This window comes from Lepus europaeus, chromosome 11, assembly GCF_033115175.1.
Source record: "Lepus europaeus isolate LE1 chromosome 11, mLepTim1.pri, whole genome shotgun sequence".
In the NCBI taxonomy this organism is placed as follows: Eukaryota; Metazoa; Chordata; class Mammalia; order Lagomorpha; family Leporidae; genus Lepus; species Lepus europaeus.
In genome coordinates, this window is record NC_084837.1 from 85,912,891 (window position 1) to 85,935,559 (window position 22,669).

The 22,669-nt window shown below is 44.4% G+C and overlaps 1 protein-coding gene across 1 annotated transcript in view; it reads left to right on the plus strand.

Annotated features, from left to right (window-relative positions):
* SNX1 (sorting nexin 1) overlaps window positions 1-22,669 on the plus strand; it is a 41,185-nt gene that overhangs the window by 3,181 nt on the left and 15,335 nt on the right. Inside the window, exons 2-4 of the mRNA XM_062206106.1 lie at window positions 14,909-15,020; window positions 18,641-18,768; window positions 19,296-19,362. Of these exons, the coding sequence (XP_062062090.1) occupies window positions 14,909-15,020; window positions 18,641-18,768; window positions 19,296-19,362 (307 nt within the window). The remainder of the gene's footprint in view (window positions 1-14,908; window positions 15,021-18,640; window positions 18,769-19,295; window positions 19,363-22,669) is intronic.

The window sequence follows — 22,669 nt, forward strand, 5'->3', positions numbered from 1 at the left end:
TAATAAAATTGATTTGGTTAGCTAAAAGCTATCAAAGTGGGCACTTAATGATTTTAGTAGCATCTTAATAATTTCAGTTAATCTTCATGTTCTATTTTGTTGCTGGTTGCAGGCGAAGAGGGGGCACTGAAGAATTGGGCAGCTGAAGCATGTAAAATCTAAAACTAATTTACAGTATGCATGCAGTTTCCTGGACATTGATGTACAACAGCTGCTGTTCTTAATCATCCCATCTGCTCTCTTTTCCAGCCCAAAGGCTTTGTTAATAAATAAAAATGTGATCTGATTTGTAATCACAAGAACAGCCTGTGATATATACATTGCAGAATTTATAAACCAGTTAGTTGAATGGAAGAGATTAGAATTAAAAGAATTGTTAAAACAAATCAGAAGTCACTTTTTTTTTTTTTAAAGATTTATTTTATTTATTTGAAAGCCAGAGTTAACAGGGGTGGGGGTGGGGAGAGATCTTCCCATCTGCTGGTTCACTCCCCAAATGGCCACAATAGCCAGGGCTGGGCCAGGCTGAAGCCATGAGCTAGGAGTTTCATCCGGGTCTCCCATGTGGGTGTGGGGGCCCAAACACTTGGGTTATCTTCCATTACTTTCCCGTGCACATTTGCAGGGAGCCCGATTGAAAGTGGTACCGCAGGGACTCCAATCTGCGGCAGCTTAAACCGCTGCACCACAATGCCAGCCCCTGAAGTCAGTTAAGACAAAACTAGCTGGTAGAAGATCTAATTCGTAATGCTTAAGACCTTTTTGCCTCTTACTTTGTGGGCCTATAAATAAAAAAGTATAAAACTCTTAATCTGAATCTTTGACATCGAATTGAATCCAGAAATGTTACAACTTTCTTAGTTCTAGGATGGGATTCTTTTTCTCCTTAGTAAAATGAGAGACTGAATTGAAGCCATTCTTTTGGCTCTCCCAATTCTTAAAATTACCATTTTCAAAACACAATCAATTGTATGCATATTTTTATACCTCATGTGACTTCACTGATCTTGTGAACTTCTAAACTCACATGATTAGACTTGAAGCAAATGATTTTATTTGCCTTTGCAGTTCTCTGATGCTGTTTTGGTGGCTTGAGCTGTATTTGTTGATGAGCGTTTTGTAAACTGCAATTGTTTACAAAACAAGGAGGCAGAGAAAGGGCAGGTGGCCCAGCGTTTGGCCCTGTAGCCTCTTCCATGGCACCTTTCGTAGGAAGGGGGGGAGGGGGAGGAGGGGAGACACCTAGGGAACCAAACCCGGGCAGATTTTTTTGGAGAAGCAGCAGTTAAAGAGGCAAGTTCAAGTATTTCTCCCAGCACAGCCGGAGTCCCCACAGAAGGCACTCAGAAGAGTCGGAAGAGGTGACAGGGACTTGAAATGGTGCTAGTCCTATTCCATCCCAGCCTGTTTCCCCACTACGACCCATTGCGGCATTCAGCAGAACTCGTGGTGAAGGGAACAGTTCCACGGCAGGGTCCCCACCCCCACCCTCCCCCCCCGGGTTTTTGCGAGCCCAGCTATGCTGGACACCTATGAGAAGGAGAGAACATCTACGGGAGGAACTGAGGCCTAGGGCACCTGGAGTGCCCTTTAGCAACATGCCAGGACCACAGTTAGATTTGCCCTCTAAATTAATGGAGGGGCTGTGGCGGCTCTTCTTTTGCTGAGAGGAAGGAGGGGAACATAAATGATTTCCTCAGTTCATATTTTGGCCAAATCTGGCAACTTCTTCTTTTGATGATATATTAGGCGAATTACAATTTGTTCCCATTACTCTTATTCTTGAATTGAAACCCTCTAGTGAGTGGGGCCGGCACTGTGGCATAGTGGGTAAAGCTACCGCCTGCAGTGCCAGCATCCCAAATGGGCGCCGGTTCCAGTCCCAGCTGCTCCACTTCTGATCCAGCTCTCTGCTATGACCTGGGAGGGCAGTAGAAGATGGCCCAAGTGCTTGGGCCCCTGCACCCACTTGGGAGACACAGAAGAAGCTCTTGGCTTCGGATTGACAGGGCTCCAGCCATTGCTGCCGATTAGGAAGTGAACCAGCGGATGGAAGACCTCTCTCTCTGTCTCTCCTTCTCTATGTAACTCTTTCAAATAAATAAATCTTAAAAAAAAAAAAAAAAAAAAACACCAGGCCAGCGCCGTGGCTCAATAGGCTAATCCTCTGCCTTGCGGCGCCGGCACACCGGGTTCTAGTCCTGGTCAGGGGTGCCAGATTCTGTCCCGGTTGCTCTTCTTCCAGGCCAGCTCTCTACTATGGCCCGGGAGTGCAGTGGAGGATGGCCCAAGTCCTTGGACCCTGCACCCACATGGGAGACCAGGAGAGGCACCTGGCTCCTGCCTTTGGATCAGCGCGCTGCGCTGGCTGCAGCGCGCCGGCTGCAGTGGCCATTGGAGGGTGAACCAACGGCAAAAGGAAGACCTTTCTCTCTCTCTTTCTCTCTCTCTCACTGTCCACTCTGCCTGTCAAAAAACAAACAAACAAAAAAAACTAGTGAGTAGAAAAAGAGTGAAGAGGGGCCGGCATTGTGATGTAGTGGGGTGGGGTAAAGTTGCTGCCTGTGATGTTAGCTCCAGTTCGTGTCCTGGCTGCTCCACTTCTGATCCAGCTCCCTGATTCTGGCCTGGGAAAAGGAGTGGAAGATGGCCCAAGAATTTGGGTCCCTGCCACCCAAGTGGGAAACCCAGATGAAGCTTCTGGCTCCTGGCTTCAGCCTAGCCCAGCCCCGTCCATTGGTGACCATCTAGGGAGTGAATCAGTGAGCAGAAGATCTGTCTCTGTGTCTCCCTGTCTCTCTCTGAGTTTCAAATAAGAAACTTAAAAAAAAAAAAAAATGAGGAAAATGAGATAGGATAAAGAAGAAATAGCAGAGGACTGGAAAAGTTATATGTTAAATTGTTTGTCCTTTGGCTGGCGCCGTGGCTTAACAAGCTAATCCTCTGCCTTGCGGCGCCGGCACACCGGGTTCTAGTCCCGGTTGGGGCGCCGGATTCTATCCCGGTTGCCCCTCTTGCAGGCCAGCTCTCTGCTATGGCCCGGGAAGGCAGTGGAGGATGGCCCAAGTGCTTGGGCCCTGCACCCGCATGGGAGACCAGGAAAAGAACCTGGCTCCTGGCTTCGGATCAGTGAGATGCGCCGGCCGCGGCGGCCATTGGAGGGTGAACCAACGGCAAAAAGGAAGACCTTTCTCTCTGTCTCTCTCACTATCCACTCTGCCTGTCAAAAAAATAAATAAATAAATAAAAAAGAGATATGAGGTTTCTTTAAAAAAAAAAAATTTGTCCTTGACTACTAAAGAACCATTTACTTATGTTTATTGGTCTTTAATGGGCAGTATAACTTTTATTGGTATTTAAAAGGCTTGGATAGCAGCTGGCTCCTAATGGACAGTTGTTTTACAGTCTGCAGAGAGTTAATGAGAATATAAGTTCTGTATTAGCTTGGCAGGTGTCATGGCACAGTGGGTTAAGCCTCTGCTTGGGTGCCCACATCCCATATGGGGCACTGGTTCAAGTCCCAGCTACTCTGCTTTCTGTCCAGCTTCCTGCTAATGCAGGCGGCAAATAATGGCCCATGGACTTGAGTCTCTGCTACCCACCTAGGAGACCTGAATGGAGTTCCGGACTCCTGACCTCTGCCTGGCCCCGCCCTGCGCATTTGGTGAGTGAATCAGCAGATGGAAGTTACCACTTTCTCTCTGTCTACCTTTCTCCCTCTCTATCACTCTGCCTTCCAAATAAAGAAATAAAACTTTTTTAAAAAACGTGATAAAAGGTATATATTTTTAAAGTCATTTATTAGCATTTAGAGGACATGTCTTTATAGAATCCAGCCCTAAATCTAAATCTAATCATTCTGGGGAAAAGAAATAAACTTTTTTTTTTAAATTATGGTGAAAACAAAAACACTTAAGTCAAATTTTTTTTCTTTTTGGCATTCTAGGAGGTGAAATGCTAAGCTGATTAGATTATCACCCATTGACTATGTTTTGATTTTTAATAGTATACCTCACAAATATGTACAATCAAAAATTTTTTAAGTTTTATTTATTTATGTTGAAAGTCAGAGATCTGTCTTCTATCCACTGATTCATTCCCCGGATAGCCGCAGTGGCTAGCATCAGACCAGGTCAGAGTCAGGAGCTTAATCTGGGTCTCCCACTTGGGTGGCAGGGGGCCCAGACAACTGGGCCACCTTCTACTGCTTTTCCCAGGCCATTAGCAGGGAGCTAGATTGGAAGTAGAGCAAAATGGCACCTATTTGGAATGTCGGCATCGTAGGCAGCTGCATTAACCTGCCATACCACCACACAGGCCCTAAAAAATAATTTTTAAAAGTAAAAAATTTACTAATTCTCTTTAAGTGTACTGTTCATAGTGTTAAGTATATTTAAATGGGGCTGGCATTGTGGCACAGAGTTAAGCTGCTGCCTGTGAGTGCTGGTTTGAGTCCCAGCTGCCCACATGTGATGCATCTCCCTGCTAATGCATCAGGGAAAGAAGCAGATGACGATCCAAGTGCGTGGGCCCCTGCACTCACGTAGGAGACCTGGGTGGAGTTCTAGATTCTTGGCTTTGGCCTGATGTAGGGAGTGATCAAGCAGAAAGGAGATACCTTTCTCTCTCTCTCTCTCTCTCACTCTGCCTTTCAAATAAATAAATCTTTTTTTTACATTGTTGTGAGACAGACCTTTAGAGCTTTTTCATCGTGTAAATCTGAAACCTTATACACATTAAGCAACAACTTCCCTTCTCCCCACCTCTCCCCTAGTAATCACCATTTTGACTTTCCCTTTTTATGAATTAAACTACTTTCGCTATTTCATGTAAGTGGAATCATGCAGTATTTGCCTTTTTGTGACATGCTTTTTTCACTTAGTACATGTGATGTCCTCAAGGTTATCCATGTTGTTGCATGTATTAGTACTGCATTCCTGTGTTTAAGGCTGAATAGCAGTCATATGTACACCGCTTTTTAATCCATTCATTTGCCAGTGGCCACTTGGATCACTTCTACCTCTTAGCTGTTGTGAAGAGAGCTGCTGTGAACATGGTTGGGCAAATATCTCTTCAGTCTGCTTTCAGCTCTTTAGGATATATATCAGTAGTGAGATTGCTGGATCATATGGTAGTTCCAATTTTAACTTTTTTTAAGATTTGTTTGTTTATTTTGGAAGAGTTTCAGAGAGAGAGATTTTTCTTCTGCTGGTTCACTCCCCAGATGACTGCGACAGCCAGCGCTGGGCCAGGCGAAAGCCAGGAACCCTGGGTCAGACGTGGGTGGGTGGCAGGAGCCCAAACACTTGGGCCATCTTCTGTTTTTTAAGTCATTGGCAGGGAGCTGGACGGGAAGTGGAGCAGCTAGGAGATTAACTGGCACCCATATGGGATGCCAGCGTTGCAGGCTGCGGCTTTACCTGCTATGTCACATATCCTACCTCAGCTCTTTTTTTTTTTTTTTTTTTAAGGTGTATTCATTTTAAAGGCAGAGTTACAGAGAGAAAGGGAGAGACAGAGATTGAGAGAGACACAGAGAGATATCTTCCATCCACTGACTCATTCCCGAGATGGCCATAATGGCCAGGGCTGGGCCAGGGCTGAAGCCAGGGGCCAGGAACTTAATCCAAGTCTCCCACATGGATTTAGGGGCCCAAGAATTTGGGCCATCTTCAGCTGTTTTCCCAGGCATGTTAGCAGGGAGCTGGATCAAAGTGGAACAGCTGAGAATCAAACCCACACCCATTTGGGATGCCAGCATCGCAGGTGGCAGCTTAACCTGCTACATCACAGTGCCAGCCCCTACCTCAGCTCTTTTTAAAACCAGTTTATTTCCTTTTGAATGCTTGAATAACTTCTGTGAATATGTACAGAATTTTGTGGTTTTATTTAAAACCAAAAGGAGATTAATAGTTTAACTATAATAGTTTTCTGTTCTGTTATACATGCATGGTCATTGTTTCCAGAGCTGTAACCTGTCCATAATAAATTCCTTGAGACTAGGTAGCCTTCTTCTGGTCTTAATGAGACCAGAAAGTGAATCTACAGATTGGCAGAGATTTTGCTTAGTTTGTTTATTTATTTACAATTAATATTAGTAAGTAGTTACAAGTAAGTTTCTCTCTAGGGTGTAGTATTTTCTATGGGCATATTGCTTCATACTTGGTTTTGGAACTAACATCACATCAGTTGTTTAAATCTGGTCAAAAGATCAGAAGTTGAAATTTCAGAGGCAGTTGTTGGACATTTGGTGTGCCAGTTTTAAGTTACTACTTGGGAGTCCCCAGGTTCAGTTTGAAGCTGCACTTCCCAGCCAACTTCCTGCTAATGGGCACCCTGGGAGGCAGCAGGTGATGGCTCAAGTGGTTGGGTTCCTGTCACCCACATGGGAGACCTAGATTGACTTCCTGGATCCTGGCTTCAACCTGGCCCAGCCCCAGCTATTACAGGCATTTTGGGATTGAACCAGCAAATGGGAAATCTCTCTGTCTCTGTCTGTCTACCTTTCAAATAAACAAATTTTTTTAAAGTAAAAAGTTGAAATTTCACTTTCTGATAAGATTTTTCTTGAACATGTCAGTGGTGGAGCAGACATTGTAATGCAGCAGGTAAGCCACTGCTTGGAATGCCCACATCTCGGATTGGAATACCACTTAGAGTCCCAGCTGCTCCACTCTGATCCAGCCTTCTGATCACAGGGACATTAGCAGTACTTGATGGCCCAAGTACTTGGATTCCTGCCAGCCATATCTGAAACTTGGAGTTCTCAGCTCCAAGGTTCTGCTTGGCCCACCCCTATCTGATGTAGGCATTTAGGGACTCATCTAGCAGATAGAAGATCTTTCTTTCTTTCTCTCTCTCTCTGTCTCTCCCACTCTGTCACTCTGCCTTTTGAATAAATAAAAGCTTGTAAAGGCCAGTGGCAGGGATTTTATCCAAAGACTTGTTTTAGTGTGCTGCTCAAATAGTAAACAGGTCTTACTTCTAACACATTTAGTTTTTGCTGAAGTCCATAGACTGACTCATTGATTTATTTATCATTGAATTCTAGAAGTTAACCTAACTTTTAGAATTATAGAGGAAGGGGCCAGCATTGTGGTATCATAACAGGTTAAGCTACCCCTGCAATACCGGTATCCTATATGGGTGCCAGTTGGAGACACAGCCACTCTACTTCCAATCCAGCTCCCTGCTAATGTGTCTGAGAAAGTAACAGAAGATGGTCCAAATTCTTGGGCCCCTGCACCCATGTGGGAGACCCAGAAGAGGCTCCTGGCTCCAGGCTGGACTAGCTGTGGCCATTGCAGCCATTTGGGGGAGTGTACCAGCGAATGGAAGATTTCTCTGTCTCTGCCTCCTTCTCTGTAACTCTGCCTTTCAAATAAATAAGTAATCTTAAAAAATAATTATGGGGGGCTGGCACTGCGGCACAGTAGGTTAATCTTCCACCTGTGGCACCAGCATCCCATAAGGGCACTGGTTCTAGTCCTGGCTGCTGCTCTTCCTATCCAGCTCTCTGCCATGGCCTTGGGAAGCAGTAGAAGATGGCCCAAGTTCTTGGGCCTCTGCATCCACGTGGTAGACCCGGAAGAAGCTCCTGGCTTCAGATCAGCACAGCTCCAACTGTTGTGGCCATTTGGGGAGTGAACTAGCAGATGGAAGACCTTTCTCTCTCTCCCTCTGTCTGTAACTGTACCTCTCAAATAATTAAATAAAATCTTTTTAAAAAAAAAAGAATTATGGGGAAAATGTAACTAAACATGGTTATAAAGCACTTTTAAAGGAAGGGAAAGGCTTTCTTTGAAGATTCATTTACTTACTTGAAACACAGAGTGATAGAAAGGGAGAGAGATGTGCCATCTGCTGGTTTACTCCCCAAAATGGCTGCAACAGGCAGGTTGAAGCCCAGAGCCTAGAATTCCATGCTGGTCTCCCACACGAGTGGCAGGACCCAAGTGCCTGGGCCGACTTCTGCTGCTTTCCCAGGTTCATTAGCAGGCAGCTGGAAAGGAGGTGGAGCAGTCAGGACTTGAACACTCCAGTATGGGATGCTGCTGCCACAGGTGGCAGCTTAACCCATTGTGCCACAATGCCGGCCCCGGGGAGAAGATTTTTAAAGATGATTAATAAGAGCCCAACTTAAAGTGTATTTAAAGTTAGAATTTGAGGGAGGGGGGCAGTGCTGTGGTGTAGTAAGTTAAGCCTCCACTTGCGGCTCCAGCATCCCACATGGATGCCAGTTCATGTCCCAGCTGCTCCACTTCCAATCCAGCTCTCTGCTATGGCCTGAGAAAGCAGTGGAAGATGGCCCAAGTGCTTGGGTCCCTTTACCTGCGTGCGCATCTGGCTTTGAATAGGCCCAGCTCTGGCCATTGTGGCCATTTGGGGAGTTAACCAGCAGATGGAAGACCTTTCTCTCTTTCTCTGTAACTCTACCTCTCAAATAGATAAATAAAATCTTTTAAAAAAAATAGAATTTGGAACTGTGAGAGAAAAAGCAAAGATTGCATTTGGACTTCTGGTTTCTGTGAGGAGTTGGTGCCCCTTTGCTTTACTCAGATGTCCAGGCAGCTCTGATGTCAGCCATTTGCAGTTGGTTATGTGGGGAAGGAAGAGAGAAAACAGAACACTGTAATTTCTCTCCCTTGGCCCTCAGAGCTCCTCAGCACTCTTAAGTAACTTCTGGCATAAATAAATCATGGGTAGTTGGTAATTGCTAGAGCAAGTAGCCATAAGTGTCTCATCTCCAGGAAAAGCCTGTTGCTCAACTTTTTCTGGCTTGTTATTGTGCTTAGTCAAATGGACAGCTGGGGCTTCATTCTGCTTTCAGAGCAGTTTTGAACTGGGTTTACTTTTTCAATTTAGAATATAATCTGCTTATTAATACTCTGGCCCCTCTGCCAATTTTCTGGGCCCATCTAAGTTCTGTTAGTTTGAGTCTCAAACCAACAGAAATAACACCAGGGGATTCAGTAGAATGTAGCTGGATTTTGGTCACTCTGGTACGCCCTTTTAGTATGAGGTCTCTGATGGCCTGCTCATGGTTTGCCTTAACTCACTCAGTGGTCAGCTGCAGGCACACTTTCCTCACCTTCCAGCCCCCCTCCTCCATTTTCATTAGTCCCTCTACTCTCCAGCCCGGAAGTTCTTCAGCTTTTTGCATGGACCCAGTCTGAGAGTAATGTTTAATAATACATAAGATTAAATGGGAAACTAATTATATTGCAATACATTTATCACCACACTAAAACAATTTTATATTTATAACATGTTTTTAAAACTTTAAATGATAAAATCTAGGACCTGGAGGAAGATGACCCAAGTAGCTTGAGCCTCTGCCACCCATGTGAGAGACATGGGTGGAGTTCCTAGCTCTGACTTCACCCTGGCCTAGCCTTGGCTATTGCAGCCATTGGAGAGTGAACCAGTGGATGGAAGACAGCTTTCTTGCTCTCTCTGTCTCTGTTTCCTTCCCACCCTCCCTCTCGCTGTTGCTCTGCCTTTCAAATAAATACATAAATACATCTTTTTTAAAAAAAGTTTGTGACAATAGAATTGTAATTTTATTTCCATCTAAGTATATGAACCATTGCCTGGATTCTCTGGCTCATGGATCCTGAGATTAAAACATCTAGTTTGACTTCTTAAGCTATGAGAGGAGAGAATGCTGGAATGTATTAATCAGTTATTCACTCAGTTTAGAGTAAGATGTCCTGTGTTCCTGAATGTCCACTCTCCTAAGCACAGGTGCTTGCAGTGCCTCCGAATCGTTTTTGAAACAGTGCTGAGAGGGGAGTCTCTGCCTGTGGTAGGCAGAATAATGTTCCCCGCTTCTCCTCAACAATGTTCATGTCTTAATCCCAGAACTAAGGGACATATTAGGTTATGTGGCAAAGGAGCATTAAGATCACTCATCAGCTGGCCTTAAGATAGGGACATCTAAATGAAGCCAGTGTCATTGCCAGGGTCCTTAAAAATGTAAGAAAGATTGTAGAAATGACTGGAAGAAAGACACACAGAGATGGGACGATGCTGGCTTTGAGATGGAGGAAGGGGCCATGATGAGTCAAGGAATAACTCAAAAGCCAGGAAGGAAACAGATGTGTTGTACTTCTATTGGAACAGAAGATAATAAATGTGCAGTTATTTAAACTGTTAAACTTGTGACTGTTTTACCAGCAGTGGAAAACTAATGCACTGTCTCACCTTGCTCCTTTCTCCATAGAAAAGTGGAAAAAGAGCAGCCTCATGCCGAGGCCCACCAGGCTAATCTCTTTTTTTTTTTGGACAGGCAGAGTGGACAGTGAGAGACAGACAGAGAGAAAGGTCTTCCTTTGCTGTTGGTTCACCCTCCAATGGCCGCTGCGGCCGGCGCACCGCACTGATCCGAAGGCAGGAGCCAGGTGCTTCTCCTGGTCTCCCATGGGGTGCAGGACCCAAGGACTTGGGCCATCCTCCACTGCACTCCCTTGCCACAGCAGAGAGCTGGACTGGAAGAGGAGCAACCGGGACAGAATCCGGTGCCCCGACCGGGACTAGAACCCGGTGTGCCAGCACCGCAAGGCAGAGGATTCCAGGCTAATCTTTTTTTTTTTTTTTTGACAGGCAGAGTGGATAGTAAGAGAGAAAGGTCTTCCTTTTTGCCGTTGGTTCACCCTCCAATGGCCGCTGCGGCAGACGCATCTCGCTGATCTGAAGCCAGGAGCCAGGTGCTTCTCCTGGTCTCCTATGCGGGTGCAGGGCCCAAGCACTTGGGCCATCCTCCACTGCCTTCCCGGGCCATGGCAGAGAGCTGGCGTGGAAGAGGGGCAACCGAGGTAGAATCTGGCGCCCCAACCGGGACTAGAACCCGGTGTGCCGGTGCCGAAGGCGGAGGATTAGCCTGTTGAGCCACGGCGCCGACCCCTCCAGGCTAATCTTTAAAGACTGCATGGCTGCCCTTTATCTTCTGGGGATAGCGTTTGGGGTTGATTTATTCCTAGTTGTCTTTGCCTTGTTACTGTTACTGTGATCACACTACTTATTAAAGTATACTGGTTTTCCCTAAAAAAATGAGTACTCTTGTCCTTTAGAAGCAGTATTCCCTTAGCATTTAATTTGAATTTGACCTCTAACTACAATGGAGAGCTCTAACAATACCTACCCTTTTGCAGTCCCTTGAATATAATGCACAGATTCTAAATGGAGCCAAGAGCAGTTAAGCAACACAAGAAGAATCACAGCTGGTTAACCCAAGGGGAAGTTAACTGGAATCCCAGTAGTACTTTTCAGTACCAAATGGCTGTGTCAGCTCATAGCAGCAGCGAGCCCTCATCTGTCCTTCACTGAGCCTTGTAGTTTGAGGCTGGTAATTGTCAAGAAATACCCCTTTGCTCTTAACAAAGGTGCTCTCTTGCTTCCTGTCTGTGAGTTAGTGTTTGTATGATATGATAAACAGAAGCACTTGAGCTGTTAAACGGGCTTATCGGGGTTATCGGTGGAACCACCTGCTAACTAACAGCCAGAAGAGGGAGGCAAGTATTGGATACCCTTGCTAGGATTCTGTCAGCTAAAAGAATAAATGAATAATTGCTTTTGTTATATAAAAAGAGTAAGGGAAGTAGGCAGAGCACTTCTTTTTAGCTTATCTACTATACCACAGTGTTTTTACCACAAAAAATAGTCTTTTATCTGTTGCTTAGAAATTTAGCCCCTTTCAAACAAATGGATAGTTATGGGACTTCCTGAGAACTAAGAAGTTTTTTAAAAATAAAGATTATTGGGGCAGGCATTGTGGCTCAGCGGGTTAAGCTGCTGCCTGCAACACTGCATCCCGTATCAGAGCACTGGAGTCCTCAGCTGCTCCACTTCCAATCCAGTTTCCTGCTAATACACCCAAGAAGGCTAATACAACAGAAGATGGCCTGAATACCTGAGTCCCTGCCACCCATGTGGGAGACCTCTGTGGAGTTCTTGGCTCCAGACTTCTGCTGGCTCAGCCTTAGCTGGTATAGGCATTTGGGGAGAGAACCAGCCAATTTGCCTTTCAAGTGCATAAATTTTTTTAAGATTTATTTTATTTATTTGAAAGAGTTACAGAGGGAGAGAGGTCTTCCATCCACTTGTTCACTCCCCATATGACTGAAACGGGCAGAGCTGAGCTGATCCAAAGCCAGGAGCTTCCTCCGGGTCTCCCATGTGGGTAAAGGGACCCAAGGACTTGGGCCATCCTCCACTGCTTTCCCAGGCCATAGCAGAGAGCTGGATCGGAAGCAGAGCAGCCAGGACATGAACTGGCTCCCATATGGGATACTGGCACTGCAGGCCGCAGCTTTAACCCACTGCGCCACAGTGCTGGTCCCAGTAAATCTTTAATACAATAAAATAGATATTATGAAGTAAGGTTTAGTGTAATCAAAATGTCTTTTTCTTCCCCCAAAATAAGTTAATTCTAAAATTTTAGTTGTCGATCCAAAGTTAGCTTTCTCATATGAATTATAGCTAATACCGTTTATAATTAGCCTTTTAACTTGAGACATAGCATATGCAGTGTGCTGTTTTAATGCTCAGGGTATGTGTGTCTTGATGACAAGCTGTTGTTTTAGACTGTAGTCTCAGGGGAGACTTGTTTTCTTTTAACATCCCTGTGTGAATTTGGGATACCATGAGTATGAGTCCATTTCTTCTGTCTTTAAAAGTACTTCTGCTCAGTGGTTTTTTTTATCTGATTTTAAGTAAAACTTGACAATATTCATATGTCTCAGTGGCCAGCTGTTTGCTGGGGATTGTTCAACCAAAAGAAAGAAGCTTAGTTTGTCCAAGGCCAATCCAGATCAACTGGACAAAATTTTGTTAAGGGAGGGGTGCTGTACAATATGCCAGAGAAAGGATTAACATACTGTCTAAGAAGAGTGTGCACTTAACTAGGTAATGCTCACTTAGCATAGAAAAATAGCAACGCACATCAGAACAAATCACAGAGGTTCAGATGTTCAGTAAACTTGCTGAAACAAATTTTTCCCAGTCAACCTAGTGACTTCTTTTTTTAAAAATGGTTACTCTTGCTGTGGTTATAGCACCCTTTTACAGTGCTAGAAGGTGTGTAAATTTGTGGTCTTTCTGGAAGGCAGCTTAACCGTCTTTGCAAATTTTATGTCCAGTAATTTTGATTAAGAAGCTATTCCCTCTGAATAAGCAGATGTTAAGATGGATATCACAGAGGCCAGCACTGTTGCTTAGCAGGTAAAAGCTGCTGCCTGCAGTGCCGGCATCCCATATGGGTGCCAGTTCAAGTCCCGGCTGCCTCACTTCCGATCTAGCTCTCTGCTATGGCCTGGGAAAGCAGTAGAAGATGGCCCAAGTCCATGGGCCCCTGCACGCACATGGGAGACCCAGAAGAAACTCCTGGCTCCTGGCTTCAGATCAGCCCAGCTCCAGCCATTGTGGCCATTTGGGAAGTGAATCAGCAGATGGAAGACCTGTCTCTGTCTCTGTCTCTCTCTGCCTTTCAAATAAATAAATAAATCTTAAAAAAAAAAAAAAAACTATGCAGAGAATTCAAAATTATTTTGCAACAAGAGTAACTTAATTATTTATTCTTTATTTTCATCTACTTGAAAAACATACTGACAAGAGACAGAGAGCAAGAGATCATCTATCTGCTGGTTCACTCCCCAAATGCTACAATGGCCAGGGATGGACCAGGCCGAAACCAGGAGCCAGGGACTTCTTGGTCTTCTATGTGGGAGCAGGGACTCATGTACTTGGGCCATCTTCTGCTACTTTCCCAGGTGCATTAGCAGGGAGCTGGATCAGAAGTAGAGCAGCTGAAACTCAAACCTGCACCCACTGTACCACAACGCCGGCCTCCATATAATGTTTGAAGCAAGCCCTTTTCTAAGTATTGGTAAGAGTGTCTTTCCTGCTGGTGAACCCAATATTGGGATATAGCTGTTTTGCATGACAAATTGAGAGTACCCAAATAGATCTGTCATTTCTTTTGTTGTATTGAGTCAGAAAAGGTCTTCTCCGGGGAACAGACTCCCTCAGATTTGTTAAGGAAATGTTTCATAAAAGCTTCTTAAATCAGGTCTTTTAACTGATTTGGCCTTAGGGTCTGACTTCAAAACCCTGCAATTTACACAAAGGCTTTTGAAGCCAAATTCCCAGCCTTCTCTTCATGTTCTGCACAGTCTGGCTTTGTTCACTTTGGTACCGGTCTGGGGACCCACCCAAGCCCTGCTGCTGGCTGATCACTGAGCTTTTAGTAAAGGCCACGGACTGACTGTATTTTCACCATGTGCTCACTAGGCTAAGCATGACTGGTCTTTGTTCTCCTAGCCTGACACAGGGTGCAGTTGAAATTTGTGTCTGTTTGAGTTCACGATGAAAAGATACGTTATATTTACAAACAGCATTAAAGTGTTATGTACTAACCCAGTGTCATGTGGGTTAGTAATATCTATACAACAAGGCTTCAGTCGACAGTTTAGCCAACTCCACAATGTAAACCAGGGTCAGAGCTTGGACTCTGGACTCCAGTGTGGTGTCACTAGGATGTGCCCCATCAGCATTTGAAAGAATAAAGATCATCAGCTGAAAAGGAGAAATGGTTTGGACAGGTTCTTTTGAAAATTATCTGGGTGTACACATACCCACAATGATATCGCATGCTTTGGGGAAGGGCATTTCAGCAAGGTTGTGGTGTTAGACATTAACCCTAAAATGTGTGAGCTTGTGTCAGCTCTGTGATCACTAGAGCAGCACTTACATTACTAATAATGATTGGCTGCGAATTGAACTGACTAACGATCCTGTTTTTCCCTAAACACCTGCAGGAGTGGCTGAGGTATCTATTCAGTTACTGTCTAGGCAAGTTGGGTGTGGTTTTAATGGTACTGCTTTATTCAACATGTCTCATTGTTTTCAGAGTAAGCCCCAGTCTCCAAAGAGAATCACATCCATTCTTCCCATCAACAATGGCTCCAAAGAAAATGGGATCCATGAGGAACAAGACCAAGAACCACAGGATCTCTTTGCAGGCAAGTGTGGACTCGGAATTTATACTAAGAATCTTTTAAATGGCTTTGTTAAGTTTCTGAAAAAAAGTCAAAAACAAAAAAGAAAGAAAAAGATTTGGGAAAGATACCTTTATGTAAGAGACTATTGTGGAGAATTCCAAAACGTGTGAAATCCAGGCTCTGCTGCCAAGATTCTTAGAGGTTTAGGAAGCCAGACATAAGCAGACAGTTATTTAAGAATGTGAGGTGAACAGACTCTGTCAATAATAGAAATGTGGTCAGAGGAATGTAAGAAATACTGTCACAGGAGCTCACAGGAGGATGAGCTAAGGCAGTGGCTTTAGACTTTTATGACCAAGACTGATAGTAAGAAGTGTCATAATCCAAAATACGTGCAAAACGGAAAGGTTTCAAGTGACTTGCCCTTACTACTTCTAATACAATCTGAAATGTTCCATTATTCGCCCTTTTTAATGCTCTTTGTAATGCACTGAATTGATTTCTCAGTCACCCAACAAGCCACGACCTACAGTCTGAAAAGCACTAGAGCAGGGTTTCTCAACTTCTGCCCTACTACCATTTGTCACTGGATCATTCTTTGTTCAGGCAACTGCCCTGTTTTCAACAGGGTATGGTTCCTCTCCCTTAACAGACACCTGGCAATGGTTGGAGACATTTTTGGGTGTCACAGCTGGAAGTGCTACTGTTTGTGGTGTATAGAGGCTATGGATGCTGCTTAACACACTGAATACACAAGACAGAACCTCACAACAGAAGTGTTCAGCCCAAAGTGTCAGTAATGTTAACACTGAAAAACTCTGGTCTGTGGTGCCACTGGAAGACTTCCTGAAAGAAGCAGGATTTATATAGGAGGAAAGGAAAATGGGTCCAAACGGTTGGACAGACACATAAAGTGTGTTTGAGAGATAGTTGATAAACTTGTTGGGCCAAGGCAAGACATTCTTAGAGAAGCAATAGAATAGAAAACTGGAAATTTAGTTTGAGAATAGGTTTGGAAAGACTTTGGACATCAAAAATTAGAGTCTCACTTTTCATCCTAATGCTAATTTAGAACCTCTGGCAGTTTTGCGTAAGGAATATGACAAGACAAAGTAATAGTTTAGGAAGATTGACCTAGTGGAATTCTTTTATTAAATAAATTGCTGTGGACAATTAAAAGTGCAGACTTTTTTTAGAAGGCAATCACAAGAAGGAAATGGCAAAGACTGACTATAAGGTGATAGAACTAGGAAAAGGAAGAAGAAAACTGAAAAGAGAAATCACCAAAACCTGGTGTTGGTAGTTGGCTATGACAAGGGTCTAAAGATTGGGATTAAAAAGCAAGCAGGTAGTACAGTGGCTAAGCCTCCACTTGGGGCCCACATTCCATATCAGAGTGCAGGCTACTCTGCTTCTAGTCCATCTTCCTGCTAATATACATTGTGGGCAGCAGCAAATGATGGCCCAAGTAGTTGAGTACCTGCCACCCACATAGCAGATGGAGTTCTAGGCTGCTGGCTTCAGCCTGGCCTAGCTTTGTCTTGTGAGCATTTAGAAAATGAACCAGCAGATAGAAGATCTCTCTCTCAGATAAAATGAAATAAAAAATTTCCCCACTGTCAGATTTGTTCCACTTGGGATCAAATTGAAACTCCATAAGAGAATGGAGATTGAAGACCAAATCAAAGGTTTCATGTCCAAATTTTGAGAAGATGGCTCCATTTTTAGAAGCATGTTCTTTTTTTTTCTTTTTTTTCTTTTTAAAGATTTATTTATTTATTTGAGAGGCAGAATTCAGAGAGAGGTCTTCCATCTGTTGATTCACTCCCCAAATGGCCTCACGGGCCGGAGCTGGGCCAGTCTGAAGCCAACAGCCAGGAGCTACTTCCAGGTCTCCCACATGGGTACAGGGACCACGTACTTCAGTCATCCTCTGCTGCTAGCCAGGTGCTTTAGCAGGGAGCTGGATTGGAAGTGAGCAGCTGTTACTAGCATCAGTGCCCATATGGGATGCCAGCTCCACAGACTTTTCCATTACTGTTATCAGGAATTCAAAGAAAAAGCATGTTTTTAATATAAGTTTTGGCAGATGAATATCAGTATAAAATGCTCATGGACCAGAGTTGGTGCCATACCAGGGTCAGATTATATCACCAGTTCTCTCTCTCTCCGTTTCCTGGTGGTGATTAGATTCCATTTCTAAAAGCCTTGGGGCAGCCTTGTCAGCACCTTCAATGTGTAGAACATTGAGCTAGGACTTGATTATTACAGGTCCCATCTCTTGGTCTTCTTTCAGCTCCAAATGAAAATATAGAAAAAAAAGAAACAGCTCTCATTGAATTTCCTGAGACTAAAATTAAATACCTACTGAGGCCAAACCCAAATAGATACTTATGTTTTTCTTTACTGAAAGGAAGAAAATTTAACTTAGCTTTAGAACTTCTAGCTCCATTGCTCCAAGTTTAAAGTGCTTTCTTTCAAAACTACTTTGATTAGAAAGACTTTCATACATTATGTATGTCTTCTTTTTCCTACTTGGATGGTCTATATTAAATATAATTTAGTCTTTGCAAGGAAATTTAAACCATAATTATGTACAGTTCTTTTTTTTTTTAATTTATTTATGTATTTGAAAGTCAGAGATACAGCAAGAGAGAGGAGAGAGATCTTCCATCCACTGGTTTATTCTCTAAATGGCCACAACCACCAGGGCCAGGAGCTAGGAGCACCCACACAGGTGCAGGGGCCCAAGCACTTGGACCATCCTTGGCTGCTTTAGGTACATTACCAGAGAGCTGGATCAGAAGTGGAGTAGCCGGGATACAAAACTGAGCTCATATGGGATGCCAGCACTGTACACGGTGGCTTAACCCACTGTGCCAGCCCATGAACAATTCTTAAACTGTGCTAAAATAACAGTGCTATTCTCAGATGTGGCAAATAGTATCCTTTCCCAAGTTTATTGGAAAGTTATACTGCATTCCATATGAGCACTGGTTCAGATTCCCCAGCTGTACCACTTCCAATCCAGCTCCCTGCAAATGGGCCCAGGCAGTGGAAGATAGAAGATGGCCAGAGTACTTGGGCCCCTGCTACCCACAAAGAGACCCAGATGGAGTTCCAGACTCTTAACTTTGGCCTGACCCAGTTCCAGCCATTTGGAGAGTGAGCCAGGAGATGGAAGATCTTTCTATCTCTGTCTCTGTCTCTCTCTAATGCTACATTTTAAATAAATAAATACTTTAAAAAAAAAAAAAGCAAATGATCAAGCTTTTGCTTTTTTACAATTATAACAAGAATAAATAGGATTTGTATTAGGTTCTAAAGGAATACCCCTAAGAATAAAATTAATTGCCATACTTATTCTGGCTGTGCAGTCTTTTTGTTTGATCTCTAGTTCTTGCCTATATTTTAGTAGAGGGCAGCCAAGTAGTTCTGTTTGGAAAGAAAGAGGCTGCTCTACTAAGCCTGTGCTAGCACACTTCTCTTGCCGTGCTCCCCTGTGCCCATGTCAAAATGTCCTGACTCCCGGGACTGAAGGTGCTTGCTATTGTTTTTGTAAGTTTCTTAGCCTACACAATTATCACTTGACTTCAGAGACCTGTTACTGACCTTCACTTTAAAATATCAACTGTTGTTAGATGCCACAGTGGAGCTTTCCCTGGACAGCACACAAAATAATCAGAAGAGGGTGCCGGCCAAAACGCTCATTTCTCCTTCTCCACAGGAAGCCACACATGCTTCTAAGCCCCAGCCAAGCTATGAGGAGGTGAGAATCTGTGCTAATGGCCTTGTTGCTTTTGGATTTTTCCAGATTGTGTGCTGCCAGTCTGGAACTCGGTTGGGTATGAACCTTGAGAAAATATTTGTGACTCTTTAAGGAAATCTTTTTGGTTAATGGACAGCCAGAATCCAGTGAAGGTTTGTTCTTGGGCAGAGCATCTGTTGCCCAGAGGACAGCTCAGACTTTGAATGGTCACTGATGGTATTTAGTGATGGAAGCTCCCATTGTCAGGGATGTAGTCTCTCCTCACTCCCTTTGTCTGAAGGAGGCAAGTTTTCCAATCTAGTAATTACTGTCATTAAGCTAAGGTTTTAAGGGGCCAGATTGTAACAGAGACCTGAGAGCTAATATAAAACTGTGGGAGTGGGGTCACTGAGATTGTTGGGAATGGACAGAGCTAAACACTGATGCCTAAAAGGATACATTTATCTGTTACTGTATTGCTATATATAAAGTTAATACAGGATGCCTTTTTTGTATCAACTCTCGTAATTTGTCTTTTGTTTAAAAAGCTAGAGGAAGACGAACAGGAGGACCAGTTTGATTTGACAGTTGGTATAACTGATCCCGAGAAGATAGGTAAGTGTTTCGGGGACTCTCTCTGGTGTTAGGATGTCACTGTGGAAAGCAGAGGTAGCTAATTTGGGGATGGCTGCCTCCACAGCTAAATCTGCCAGGGTGAAGTACTTCACCAGTGTCTTCCCTGTAGAAATACAAAGGGTCTAGGGCCGGTGCTGTGGCGTAGCAGGTAAAGCTGCCACCTGCAGTGCTGGCATCCCATATGGTTCCAGTTCACATTCCAGCTGCTCCATTTCTGATCCAGCTCGCTGCTAATGTACCAGGAAAGCAGCAGAAGATGGCCCAAGTGCTTGGGCCCCTGTAGCCATGTGGGAGACCTGAATGAAGCTTCTGGCTCTTGGCTTTGTTGGTGCCATTTGGGGAGTGAACCAGCAAGTGGAAGATCGATCTCTCTCTCTCTCTCTTTCACTCTGCCTTTTAAATAAGTAAATCTTTTTTTAAAAAAATAGAAGAAAAAGAAGTATAAGAGGTATTCCATTAGTTTGTGGAAAATATGCATTATGAAAGAAACTATGCATGGATTTCAAAAATATTTTGCATCAAAATACACTTAACTTTTGATTCTGTTTTCCATGAACATTTTGAAGTTCTCCGTATAACCCTTGCTGTGCTACTAAGGCCAGAGACGGCAATTACCCACTACTTCATTCAGGCTTTCCTTGGATTTAGGAAGAAAAATTAGAGACATCAAATACTATTAGAGTCCCTTTTTTCATTCCTTTTTTTTTTTTTTTTTTTCTTTTTCTCTTGTTTCTTTCTTTCTTTTTTTGTGAGACGCAAAGACAGAGAGCTCCTATCTACTGGTTTACCCCCAAATGCCACAATGACCAAATCTGGGCCAGGCCAAAGCCAGGAGCCAGGAGCCAGGAACCAGGAACTCAATCAGATCTCCCATGTGGGTGGCAGGGATCCAACTGCTTGTGCCATCACCTGCTGCCTCCCAAGATACATTAGAAAGAAGCTGAAGTCAGGAGTACAGCCAGGACCTGGAGCCAGGCTCTCTGATAGGGTATGCAGGTGTCCCAGGTGGCATCCCAAATGCCCTCCCCTAGGATCCCAAACACTGGGGCCATAGTGACACCTACATCCCATACCAGAGTGCCCAGTGTGGTACTAGTCCTGCCTACTTCCCTCCCAGTCTAGCTTCTTGCTAATGCACCTGGGGAGCAGCAGATGCTGGCTCAAGTACTATAGTCCCTGCCACATGTAGGTGACCTGGGTGGAGTTCCTGGCTCTGGCTTTGACTTGGCCCAGCCCCAGCTGTTCTGGGTATTTGGAGAGTGAGCCAGCAGATGGGAGATCTCTCCTCCTCTTCCTGTCACTCTGCGTTTCAGATAAGTAAACCTTAAAGCAAAAGAAACCCAAACATTGCTTTCTCCCTTAGAATTAAAGAGATCATTTTATTCCCCCTTTGAGATAATAAATCCCATTTAAATACTCTAAAAATATGTTATAAAATTTTAGGATACTAAACTTACTTTTTCACTCAAGAAGTTTGAAACTTGTTATTTATCATTTAGCATGCACTCTTTCCCAGTGAGTCAGGGCAGTATGCATTTCTCTTTCATAAATAAAAGACCCAAGTTGAATTGTGGTCAAATTGGAATTAGATTTTCAGAAACCATATCATACTTAACTCTGGCGAGACTTGACTTCTCAGGATGGCCTTCCTGTGTCCCAAGCAAGCCAAGGAGGTCAGTGAACAGAGGACAGAGGCCTCGCCTTTGCCTCTCTCCAGGCGTACTTCCCCCACGGAAGAGGATTACAGAGCCTGTCTCCCTAAGCAGCCGTGGAGTTTGCACGGTCAGGAACCAAATGTAATCGTTAAGAGGAAAAGTTCTGACTCTTCGTCTGTCCTGAACTAGGAACAGGAATTTGAAAAGTCTAGGTAGACTTTATGCCAAAACGGCTTTCATTAAACTGCTGATTTGGATTTTACTTGGACTTTTCTTTGGTATTTATAGGTATCCTATACAACTCCTTCATTTAACAACAGAAGAAATTGAGAACCAAAAAGAAAATGGCTCCCTTATTAGGACACAACATGGCGGCCGGCGCCGTGGCGTAACAGGCTAATCCTCCACCTTGCAGCGCCAGCACACCGGGTTCTAGTCCCGGTTGGGGTGCCGGATTCTATCCCGGTTGCCCCTCTTGCAGGCCAGCTCTCTGCTATGGCCCGGGAAGGCAGTGGAGGATGGCCCAAGTGCTTGGGCCCTGCACCCACATAGGAGACCAGGAGAAGCACCTGGCTCCTGGCTTCGGATCAGCGAGATGCGCCGTCCGCAGTGGCCATTGGAGGGTGAACCAACGGCAAAAAGGAAGACCTTTCTCTCTGTCTCTCTCTCTCACTGTCCACTCTGCCTGTCGAAAAAAAAAAAGACACAACATGGCTTACGGGAGAACTTTGGATTACTTGTATAGGCTTCTCGCTTACCTCTCTAATATTTATGAATATTCTAGTTATCCGCTGCTTTAAGTTCCTGGTGGAATATGACAGGTTGTGAATGGTACTGTTTTAACACTCAGTAAGTTGTGATATCTGAACCAGGAGAAGGGAGTATATTAGTTTCATTGGACAGCTGTAGCAAAGTCCAACAAACTGGGTAGCTTAAAACCACCACATGTGTTCTCTCACTGTCTGGAGGCCAGCAGTCTGGGTCCGGCGTCGGCAGGGCCAGGCTCCCTCTGAAGGCACGTGGGAAGAGAGTGCCAAGCCTCTTTCCTAGTTTCTCGGTGCCTCAGGCATTCCTTGGCTTGTGGATGCATCTTACCAATCTCTGCCTTCATTTCCCCTTGGCCTTCTCCTCAGGTGTCCCACGTGATCTGCCCTGGATGCATGCCTGTCTCTGTGTCCCCTTTGTTTTCCCCATAGGAGCACTGGCAATAAGGTATAAGTGGTTGAGAAGAGAAGTAAGGGTATGAAATGATTTCCAAAGCTTTGCTTACACTTTGTTTTTATACATAGAGTGGTGGAGCAGGCACGGCCTCTCTCCTAGTGTACTCTCCAGCGTTGGTGCTTTATAAAAGCAGGCACTTCCCAGCCGGCTCACTGAAACCGAGCTGCACTGTGCGACCCTGCTGACCCAGGACTGCTCCTTCTTCCCCTGGGCCCTCACCCCAGAGCCAGTTCAGGAGTGTAAGCAGTTGGTAACTGTTGTCCTAGGTTTTCCTGTTTAGTGTGGAGAGGAATCAGTAAGGGAACAAAACCAACCCCAAACACCGTGGCCCAGCGCTGGCGCTGTGTCTGTCTGGAGTCCAATGTGTGTCTTCAGTGCTCAGAGAGTCAATGGTGCCTTTATTGCCCTAA